The sequence below is a fragment of the Molossus molossus genome, unplaced genomic scaffold (assembly GCF_014108415.1).
Source record: "Molossus molossus isolate mMolMol1 unplaced genomic scaffold, mMolMol1.p scaffold_m16_p_8, whole genome shotgun sequence".
NCBI classification, from domain to species: domain Eukaryota; kingdom Metazoa; phylum Chordata; class Mammalia; order Chiroptera; family Molossidae; genus Molossus; species Molossus molossus.
This window is the reverse complement of record NW_023425402.1, coordinates 108,870,316-108,881,955: the sequence shown is the minus strand read 5'-3', so window position 1 is coordinate 108,881,955 and position 11,640 is coordinate 108,870,316. Positions and strand designations below refer to the sequence as shown.

The 11,640-nt window shown below is 50.9% G+C and overlaps 1 protein-coding gene across 1 annotated transcript in view; it reads right to left on the bottom strand.

Annotated features, from left to right (window-relative positions):
- Positions 1 to 704: 704 nt before the first annotated feature.
- Positions 705 to 11,640, bottom strand: part of PACRG (parkin coregulated) — a 428,095-nt gene continuing 417,159 nt past the window's right edge. Inside the window, exon 5 of the mRNA XM_036249304.1 lies at positions 705 to 865. Coding sequence (XP_036105197.1) covers positions 705 to 865 — 161 coding nt within the window. The remainder of the gene's footprint in view (positions 866 to 11,640) is intronic.

The window sequence follows — 11,640 nt, the reverse complement described above, 5'->3', positions numbered from 1 at the left end:
CACCCGGTCCTGATGGGACCTGTCGTGATAGGAAGAGACAGGCATTCGAACGGGCATTTTTTAAATCATGTTTTCCACGTTACCTTTCACACCTAACCCTGCACCCCACCCTGCTCCCCGCCTCCCCCACCCCACCTAAATACAGCCTGGAAAGCTCCTTCGGATCCACACTCCCTGGGCTGAAACATTAATTACGGATGCCAGTGCCAGCTGGGGTCCTGACGGGCTGCGTGACCGTCCTCCGACGCTGGGGCACAGATGCGCTGGTTTCGCGGGGTGGCATCGCGCGCCGCCCCGCACAGCTGCCCAGAGGTGCTGTCGGACCCTGCCTGTCTCCCAGGACAAACACCGATTAAGCAGTCAGCACAAACTTTCCCCTTACAGCCTCCGACGTCGCCCTCGGGGCAGGCAGACACGGGCCGGCAGTTGCTGAATTGCGTATGAAAATCATCGTTTATTGTCGGTACAGCTGGAGGGTGAGCTCGGACTCCTGTTCTGGGCGGGCGGGATAAAGGAGCGATTCTTCTCTCGGAACAAATGAGCACAGTACACTATTGTAACCGAAGAAACAGGCACTATTTATGTATCGGAAAGCCTCGCTCCCAACAGGCAGCGCCCGCGGCCCGGAGGCCGGAGAAGCACCGGCGAGATGCTGCGGACCCATGATCAGGATGCTGAGGAGCGCGCCCTCCCCGCCCCCGCCGCTAGTTCAACAGGCAGGACTCGTAGGTGGGGACCATGTACTTGATGTTGATGAAGGCGTCCTCCCCTCCGTGGCGCTCGAAGGCCCCCAGGGTCTCCTGGATGAGGTCGCCGACGTTCTCCCTCTTCTGCTGGCTGTAGTCGATGCCGTCTCCCGAGTTCACTGTTTCGGGCAAACACACAAAGAGGCCCGTCAGCTCTCTGCTGGTCCCCGAGAGGCCCCACCCGGCCGGCCGTCCAGGCCCTGCCTCTGCGTGCTGGGCTGGGGACGCGGGCGCCGCTTTGCCCCGGGAACCCGCAGGGCTTTAGGAGCGGGGACAAGCGTGCGTGCGGAAGCACAGGGTCCCGGGCTGGGGCTGGTGAACATTCGTCTACACTAAGGAGAGGACGGCCCGAGTGGGAGTGAGGTCGTCAGGACCACGGCACCGTTCCCGAGTCAGGGGACGGGCGCTACAGGCCCTTGGGCCTTGAGCTCTTCCAATCCCAGAGTGGCACATGGAGAAGGGGCAGCCCAGCATCAGGTCGGGGTGTGGCCCAGGTGGCTAAATGGGGACACTCTGGAGGAGAATCCATCCCCGGTCTTTGTTGCTTTTGTACATACTTTTAGCTCCGTCCCCTCCAAGGGTCCCTAACCCACGCTCTCGCCTCTGGAGTCGGTCCTATCCCTCTGGTGCCGGGGGCTGGGGGCGTCCTTGCTGCTGGCTGACAGTGGGGGGCCTGCGGGTTTGGGAGTCGCTCTCAGTCCAGGCCGGCAGTCAGCCTGGGCCGGGTGCCTGGGCGACCCAACAAAGGCCCCCTCGAGGTGACCGCCGCAGCCACCTTGACACTGTGAGGGCAGCAAGTCCCAGGGCTGGCCGTCGGTGGCCTTGGGAGCCTACGTCGGAGGGTCTGTGCCCCACACAGCAAACTCCATCTCAAACCACGTGGGTCCGAAGTGTCTGGTTGCCCCAGCCTGCGAGGTACCCACGTCTGCCAAAAACAGGAGGACTTTGCTTAGGTCCCGAGGATGAAAACCCCATGATTTCCCCCCTGATAATAGTCATTACATGCGTTCCCGCTGCACGTCACTCAGAGATGTCCGAGGACGTCAACAGGACGTCCCAGGGAGCACGTCGTCACCGTGCCTCTGCTGACCTGACCCTCCGCTGTGACGAGAGCAAAGGGCAGCAGGAGGTCAAGAGGGCCAGCAACGGAGGCGGGGCGAGGAGGCGGGGCGAGGAGGCGGGGCGAGGAGCGCAGACACTTGCTTCAGCAGATAAACCGTCTATCCCGTGCACGTTTCAAATACTGCCCCAGAATGTTCATCTTGCTTGAAAATAATAGGAAGGGAAAAAATGGTATTTCAAGCCCTTTTCCCCCTAGTTTCTTTTTTGGGGGGGGGCATTTTAAAAAAGATTGAGTAATAGTTCAGACCAGAAATAAAAGTCACCATTACAATCCCAAACGGCATAGATAAGCAGTTCTTTGGCTCGGTTTCTTTCCAGAAACTTATGAGAGAGAGATCACTCTCTTCTGCACAGAGAAAATGAACGGGTCTCCTGATCCCTTCCTCTGGGTGGGGGTGAAGGCAGGCGGAGTTTGCAGAGGAAGACAGAGATGGTGAGTCTTACAGCTGGTTCTCATCCTAAACGAATCGAATGCGGCTCACGGAGCCACGGTGCTCAGGTGGGGTTTTCCCCCTCGTGGCGGATGGCTTTCTGCTCTCACGTGCAAGGCTGGGCTGAAATTCAAGTCTGAGCCTCAGAGTAGCTGGTCATCTAAAGTACCCGCAGATGAGAGTTACATAGAACACACACAAGGGGCCCTGCTTGACCAAAAGGGCTCACGCCAAATCGTTTTTGAGCCAAAGATAAATGTTTTAAAAACAGAAATGTAGACAAATACACACTTAAAGTAAGCAGGCTTGCCCTGGCCGGTTTGGCTCAGCGGTTAGAGCATCGGCCTGCGGTCTTGAGAGACCCGGGTTCGGGTCCCGCTAAGGGCACGTGCCTCGGTTGCAGTTTGTCCCCGGCCCTGGTCGGTTGTGCGGGTGGCAGCCACTCGATGTGTCCCTTTCACATCCATGTTTCTCTCTCTCTCTCTGTTCCTCTCTCTCCCTCCCACTCTACCTGAACAAAAAATGGAAAAATGTCCTCGGGTGAGGATAAAAAAATAAATAATAAATAAATAAATAAAGTAAGCAGGCTTTCTGGTTTTGTGTGTTTGTTTGCTTATTCTTCTCCTTTTAAAGATTCGCACGGTGGTCTGACAGTCCCTGTGCACAGGGAGGGCCACGTGGTACCAGTCCACTTGGGGGAACTTTCCAGTAGGGAGTCTTGGGGTTGAATCAGGAGAGAAGAAGAAGAAGATAGGTGTGTGTGTGTGGAGAGAAAAGATGTTAGGGAATAAAGTCCAAAAGAGGGCAGGACAAGCAACGGAGGCGTCCAAAGAAGGGGCAGGAAGGACAGGGACAGACAGTGTGTGTGACCAGGGAGATGGACGCTGGAGAGTGCATCTTTTAGAACACCCCAGCTTCCCAAGACTCCAGTCGGAGGGGCTGATCTTCAGGTACCGTCTCCCCAGATACATTTACAGGGAAGGTGGCGTGACCCCTGTGTGCACAGGACCGCCAAGCCCAGGGCACCAACCTCCTGGCGGGCACATGGGGAGTGTAACTGGTGACGGTGCTGAGTCCTGACGGGCTTGAACCAGCTCCCTATGGCCAAAGATACGCAAACCGATCGCTAGTAAATGGTGCCTTTTGTTGGCATGTTAGTCAAAAGGTCAAGAGCTGAACAGAGGGCGGGACATACTTTCCTGACGCGGGCAGAGGGGTTTGGAAAGGCTGCACACAAAGGAACGCTCCGTCCACCCGCCTCCCCCCACCTTCCAGAAGGCTGCCCTGACGAGCAATAATAACCTATTCTTACTTTTCGGAAAATATTTAACTGTGGGAGTGGGCCAACTATGTAGCTTTTTTCTTTCTCAACAGTGTATAAATTCAAGTGATAAAAAAGAACAGAGCAGAATAGAATTATTCAGAAAGTGAGTTGGAGTTGAAATATTCTGTGGTTGCGGAACACGCACCATGGGGGCAGGAAGGGACGACCAGAGGAGGAACACGGCCCGTCTCGGGCGTGCTGCGGCGACCACGGGACAGTTCAGTGTCAGACCACGTGCGGAGTGGGAGCCAGGGGTCTCCCGTTCAAAACCGCAGAAGGGTCATGTCTTCGTGGCTCTGAACCCAAGGGCTTCGCGGGAGCTCACCATTTTAAATTCCTACCCGCTGCGGGAAACATGCTGTGAGAATAGGGTGGTTTTTCAAAAAGCGTCATTTACAAATATCCATTCTGATTAGGAAGGTGACATTTCATTTAGGAAGCCAGGAGTCTGTTTTCTGTCCAGAGGCTAAAAGGACACATGGATGGTGGAACAGCTGTGTCTTATTGACAAGCAGACAAAGGGGCCCAGCGGGTCGGCAGGGGCGCGTTTCCGAAGGGAGCGGCGCAGAGCAGGAGGGGTCTGCGTGTCCCAGAGTCTCCCGGGCAGGAGGCACGCGACTGCCACTTGTGCGTGGCTCCTGGTTGGGAATGATCTGAAGTGTGCTCGGGATTTGGAACGCTGACGTTGGTTTTGATCACGTTGGTTTTGATCACGTGGGTTCGTGTAATGCAGGTGAGCTCTTCCCTCCTGACCCTCTAACCGGCCGAGCCTGGAGGCTGTCTGTTTCCAGGTGCCATCTCGGCCCAGAGTGGGACGTGTTCCTCACCCCCTCTCGAGTCCGGCGGTGGCATCGCCCTGGGGCACGGGCTCAGCTGGTGACTGGGAAGTAGCTGCCATCACACCTTGTCACCAAGGGCTACCGCCACGGGAGGGTTCACGAGACCCGCGGATGTCCGCTAAGCAGGGACACGGGCCGGCAGCGCACACGACACACTGGGGTTTTGATGAAATGTCCTCTGAGCATTTGTGTAACCTCTAGACTGTGCGGAAGCTCTTATTCTTTTTCTTTTTTTTTAAGTTATTACTGTTAAAGGAAAAAACAAAAAGAAAAAGGGACCATTTGGGTGGGCGGAACAAGGCCTTCCCGCATGAGTGCCGGTCGCTTCCCCCGCTGAGGAGCACCTTTGGCACCCAGCACCGTCGTGTGACATGGTGCCCTCCCTGTAGGCACTGCAGGGTAACACCACCAGAAGGGCAGCTCGTCATGTAACTGGGGACGCCTCACTGGCCGCCCTCCCTGCAGGACACAGTGGTCGCCTACACACGCACCACGCAATAGGACGAGTGCGCTCTGAGTCAGAGCTTCGAGGGGGGGGCCCGCCCGCACTGCCTTGTCACCTCCGGCACCTGCGTCCGGAGACGACACTGCGTGGGTTTCAGGCGGCTCTCGGTCCTCGTATCGCGGGGACAGGAAGAGCAGTAAAAATTCCTGGGTGGCCACGGGGAGCCTCGAGGGGAGTCCGACTCCAATGTGGACGGTCCGGTTCTCACCCTCTGCGCCCCACGTATGTGCTTAGATGTGCTGACACGGACGGCAATTCTCAAAGTGGTCACTTGGACGTGAAACACCACTCGGCAGCAGACGTCTAAAGCACCTGAGCGCTGACTTGAGGTTGCTTCTTCCACATACCTGACGTATCATTCCCTGGGCTCCAGCGGATGAAATACTTGGTGACGCCTACCTATCCTGTCAGGTCCTGGCTGAGAGGGTGACAGTCAGGATTTCGGGAAAAGGGGTGCTGCCGTCCATCTTGCAAACCTCCCAGAGGAAGCTCAGCCTTGCCCCAGGCACCGCGGGACCCACGGAGAAGGGCAGGGCCGCAGGAGGGAGCTGAGCACACCCTCAGCTGCCAGCCCGGAACTGCTCACAACCGGGGTGCTGCCGGATGCCCACGAACCCCGCTTTCTAAAGAAGCTCAGGGAGCTAGGAGTCTATTTTAGGAAGCCGGGAGCCTCGCTTGGGGAGCTCAGTGAAGAAGCGCCCGAGTGAATCAGGAACCGAGAGCGATGACTCAGAGGATGTCCAGATGACCCGACAGAACGCCAGAACACTAACGTTTGGAGGCTCCAACCGTGCTCACCAGGCCCAGCAGCCATGTTCCCGTTAGTCTGCAGTGGACAGTGGTACTTTAAATAACTTGGGCATTTGCCAGCACCAATAGCCACAGTCGCCTTTGGCAGTGCCTGCCAAGGGGCACAGTGATGGTCTCTGAGCCCCTCAGGCGGCATCACAGTCCCAAAACCAAGGCTGACACGGGCCGCGGCCGACGCCTCCTGTGGGGCCACACCCGCTGGGCCTGTCCCTGTTCCCTGAAGTGTAGTCGAGCGTGGCCGTCCTGCACACGGGGCATTGGAGTGTGAATCCGGGCCAAGCCCAGCCGGACGCGCCTCTCGGCAGGAGTGTCCGCTGACTCAGGGCGCCGCGGAGAGCTCACTGTCACACGGTTTCCGCAGGGGACCGAGCTGGCGACGCGCTCCGTGGGCAGAGCGGAGCCGGGTCCCATGGCGAGCCCGCTGGGGCTGGACACTGTCCGTGAAGCAACGCTGAGTGGCGGTTTTAGAAAAATGCTAACACAAGAAACCAAACTCTCTCCTTCTGGATCAGAAAAAGCGTTTTTGGTTTCTCAGACGCTGAGTTAAAAATGTCAAGGACTCGAAAGCCCAGCTGAGGGAGTCTGACCTGTCAGGACCTGAAACCTCTGATGCCATCAGCCGCGGCTCAGGCTGCATTCTTGCCCATTGGGCGCCAGTGATGTCATCGCTCGGGGAGAAAGGGAGCCCTTGGGGCCTGGGTTCAGGTCCCGGCAGGTATGTGCAGGAGGGACCCACTGCAAATATTGTTATTATACGATGTTTCTCGATGACATGAAACCATCACAGATTTTCTACCGGATGACTCTGAACAAACTCTCCCTTTGAATTCCGGGGGTTTGGCAGTTACGGGGTTCCGACAGCCCAAACTGCAATTCCGTTTCTCCTCCTGCTCTTTAAGCAGGAGCATCCATTTCAGCGGAATAAACCAACGTTTTTCCAAAAGCGATGCGTTAAAAAGATGACTCATTTAACAAGATGTCATTAAAACGATAACTCATGATATTTACGCGTTTCGAGACGGTTGCTTCTGAGCTTTATTTCCCTTTGAATCAGAATTAAGAAAGGGGAGAAACAAGAGATGCAGATACCTTTGATCTTTTAAGACGTTTCCAATTCAAGACCTAGATTCAATCGTCGACCTCTTTTTCCCCCCACCAGAAATGTCTGTTTATTTGGAGTGAGCTTGAACTCAATTTACTTTACAGAAATAGTGTTATCCGTTTCGGAATAGAAAGCCTTTCTCCCATACAGCTGGGAAAGTCACAGTGGAAACAATTGTGGGCTCCCGTCTGATCCTTCCTGGAGAGGTGGTAACAGAAGAGAAGGGGGAGATGGGGAGAAACCAGGAGACCGATGTCATTCTTCCACGCTGTCAGAGAAGGCGCCTCTGGGGTACATGGTGTGAGGTGCTATTCCTTTAGAATCCTAAACACATGTCCTTTCCCTTCCTGTTTTTAGCTTTGCTATGGTGCTTTGAGGGGACTGCTCTCTTATTTTTCTTCTTCTTAACCATAACATGTGTCATCCCATTCAGAGTCCGAGGTGGTTCCGTGTTAGTCCTGAGCTTAGCCAACCCTTCCTCGGGTGACTTCATATCCTCCTGCGGGGTGACGGTTTTCAACACACCCTTCAGGACAACTTTTCGGTGGGTAGTCCCACGGTCTTGACTCATGGCGGGGAGGGATGCATCAAAGTCGTCATGGTTTTGCAACCAAAAACTTATAACCAAAGCGTGCGACATACCAGAGATGCCCAAGGGCTTAAATACTTCAAACCTGCTCAGATCTTGTTGACATTCATGAAATTCACAAGATTTCTTTCCTCTGAAGATGAGAGCTTTGAAGCCAGACCTCGATTCCCAGCTGGATGTCACTCTCTCTTCCTCTCTTTTAGACCCGGGAGGCGGGTATGTAAGGAAGAGACCACTGAGTCATCATAGATTTCAAAACTCAGGGGAAGGTTTCCACCGGCCGAATAGGGTCACCGATGAAACCAAAGATATCATGGAGTGTGGCCCATTTGTCCATGAAATAGTTACATTTCCCAACAGATAAACAATGAACATTTTTAAACAGTTGCCATTTTCCAACTGCAAAGTAGATTTATTTCTCTAAGAAATTAGCAATGATAACATTAGAATGTACTAGTTTAGTGGGAAGAAATTGGACTTCAAGGCAAATAACTTAAAATATGACATTTCAATAACTTGGTAGCTGCATCGGTCAGTAACTTACTAGGAGTTTAACTGTATAGATGACTTAACTTCTCTGAATCTCAGTTACCTCTCCTGTTCAAAGGGGCTAAGTTTTGGGTGGTTTCTGGTTGCCACCCATGCTAACATCACATAACTTTGAAATACGCTTTTGGAAATGATGGTTATTCAATGGATGCAATATATTTCAACTGCAAAAATGATCATAAAGCAACAGTATACTTTTTCAGAACAAGTCACACATCTCATAAGCATCAAATTCAGCTTTGAAATCTGGTTTGAAGAAAATCAAAAAGGACCAATGTTTACATAATTAGGTCTAGTTAAGAAAGAGAACACTGTCAAAACTCAAAGTATTGGTTGACACACTACCAAAAATTATTCTTGTTTACTGTTTCAGTAAGTTTATGTAAATTTTGATTTCTAAAAAAAAGAAACAAACAAATGTATAGGTTAGTTTTAAAAATACATTCAATTAAGCCTGGCTGGTGTGGTTGAGCGTCGACCCTGCACCAAGAAGTCACCAGTTCAATTTCCGGTCAGGGCACATGCCCAGGTTGTGGGCCCGATCCCCAGTGGGGGGCATGCAGGAGGTGGCCAATCGATGTTCTCTTTCATTGATGTTTCTCTCTCTCCATCTCCCTTCCTCTCTCTTTAAAATCAATAAAGAAAAAAAAATTAAAATATATTCAATTGATAGTAACATGGTCAAGACTACTGAAACATGAGCTAAGATCCTCTCTGATTAAGGACTTGTTTGACATGGAAGTTGTATGGAAAAAAACGGGTGGGTGAACCAACTTCTCCTGCTATAGGCTCATTGCAACAATAGATTCCGTTGACATTCAATTAAATTAGAGCTGAGTTCAAGCTTTTGAAGTGACAGTGTAGCTCTTTTCTTGTTGGCCAACATGATTCACTGGGCAGACAGTGTCTAAAAACAGAGTTCCAGGTCCAACTCTCTTCTTAAGTCTATTTCCTGCTGGCTTAGCTCCTGGTGGAGTAATAAGAGTGACAGTAATACTAACATAATGCCACTGAAAACTAAGAATAGCCCTATGAGCCAAGTACTGTTATTGGCTCCCCTGCACAGAGGTTTAGAGAGGTGAGACACTTTCATGCACGGCGCAAGCAGTACCTGATACTGGGGTGCTGAAACAGAGACTGTGGGTCAGCTAACGTGTGTCAGTGAGGGTGATGGGACGGTCCATGTCCACACAGAGTGAGCCATGAGCAGAAACTTTGTCTTTGTTCCCGGAGGAAGAACTTGAACCCAGTAGAGAAAGGATATCATTAGGAGAGAGGGTCTAGGTGAGAAATGTTGGGGAGATATTCTACTACCTTGCAACCAATGAATTGCTTCATTTTATGATACAGACTATTATGCTATCTTTACCTCATTATAAGTCCTTGAAATAATGGCACCCTTGGCAGAAATATATGCAGGAAGACAAAAATCAAGGCTAATTTGAAAGATTTTTTTGGTTAATCATCACATGGGCATATTTTCCCATTGATTTTTTAGAGTGGAAAGGATGGGGTGGGGGAGATTGGTGTGAAAGACACATTGATCGGTTGCTTCCCACACAACACTGACTGGAGCAGGGGGTCCAAGCTGCAACCCAGGTTTGTGCCCTTGACCAGGAATTGAACCTGCATCCCTTCGGTCCTTGGGCTGATGCTCTAACCACTGAGAAAAACTGGCCAGGGCTCAAAGGCTCTTTTGAGTGCTGTACGATATACCAGGAACATGGGAAATTCTAGGATTAATTTCACATCCCATCCCTCCGGTCTTTAGGAGCATTTGTGATTTATGTCTAGATCTCTGGGCACGAGTTTTGCAGTGTTCAGATGGGGAAGTTACAGGGTTTGAATGTGCATGAGACAGAGAAGCAGGTGGGAGCCACGGTGCAGGTGTCTCTGCCGCTTGTGGAGAGACATCTAGTAGAGTAAGACCCAAGGTGTTGGGAAAACCTGTAACTGCAGGATAGAAGAGGCCGAGAAGGTCAAAAATAGAAATCTTGTAGGATCTCAATGGTCTTTCTATGTCCTTAAAAAAAACACAAAACAACACCATGCCAAATTCAAGCCACAGATATTGGGGAAGTTTATGAATCAGAGTCCAAGCTTCCCATCTTCGTTGAAGGTTGCTGGGTCTCTACGTGCCATCAGGAAATTGTTCCTTCTGAGCCCTGATTGTACCTGATGGAATCCAATGCTGTGTGGAGGCCCTGGAATGGGCTCAGAAGGTCAGCCCACCTTTGACTTCGCCTTCGCTTTGTTTGGTTGGCAGTTGCCTAGAGCGCAGTGGGTTGTGTAACAAATCAGATTCGAGGTGCTCCTCCAGCCTGCCCCATTGCAGGTCATCCCCTACCTGACCTTCCCATCTTCGAACTCTCCTCTTCCTAGTCCACCCTGCAGATTAATTTTCTAATCCCACGCCCTAACCAGCGTCTCCATGATGGGTGACAGATCCCATTCAAATCCCCCCTCATCTGGGCCCTCTGTAACCTGCTCTCCCTCCTGAGGCTGATCTTATAGTTGGCTTCTTCCCGGCAAGACCTTCTTCTCCGCTCGGACCGGATTTCTCGCGAACACCCACGTGTGCCATTTTTATTCAGGTCCTTGAAATTCCGCACAGGGACACGGGAAGTTTCCCTAGTTCAAGGCAGATTTGGGTTTCCTTCCTCTGTGAAGCTGACTCCTCTGTTCTCTCCCCGCCTCCCTTGTCCACGAGCCGCTCTGGAAGTTAGGAAGTGCCTGTGTTCACTTCGTTTTCCTGCATTTCACCACCTCTCGGAGGACAGGATCCCACTACTCATAAACCTCACTCACTGGCATCAACGACAAACGGAACCATTGTAAAAGGGATAAATGAATAAACAAATGGCCACTTTGTGGGCTTTTCTGAAGCCAGATATGATAAAAGCAAATTCCGTTCTAAACACATTCTATGTTAAATGTGGTAACTACGATGACCCTAAATCTTATTCTGTATTTACTGTTTACATACTTGTGGGTTCTCATCCTCAGAAATAGTATTTATGTGCATTTGAAAAGGTGTGATCAGACAAGTTGAAGTAGATGGGGGGTGGGTGCTGCAGTTAGATAGTCTCATCTCTTTTCCAAAGTCCTCCTTGGTTTCAAGTGAGGTTTACCAGAGTCACCTTTAAATTTGAGAGAGACAAACTTTCTTTTTCCAAAATAAAAAGTCAGATTATCCCATTTACTATATTAGCAACCTTTGCTCTAAGATGACGAGAATGCCGAATTTTTTTTATAATGCTTTTATTTAATATCTAAATTTGGTTTAATATGATTTCTTTCATATCTACATGGTACTTTTCAGCCAACTCAAGAAATAGCCAAATAATGACTTCAGTTGGAAAGGAGGCATTGATGGCTGCTTTTAGGAGTGATGTAAACTTTTGGAAATAATTCTACTACTTTAGACTGATGCTGAGAACTTTTTGAAATGAGCCAGAATGACAGCTGTTAGCAGTTTTCCATTTTCAGGAAACATTAATGACACAACCCATTTTCTGCTCTGATTGTGTGTGTGTGTGTGTGTGTGTGTGTGTGTGTGTGTGTGAATAAGGCACAAAAATGAAAAAGAAGTGTCAGATTTCTAACAAATGTTGTCAGCAAAT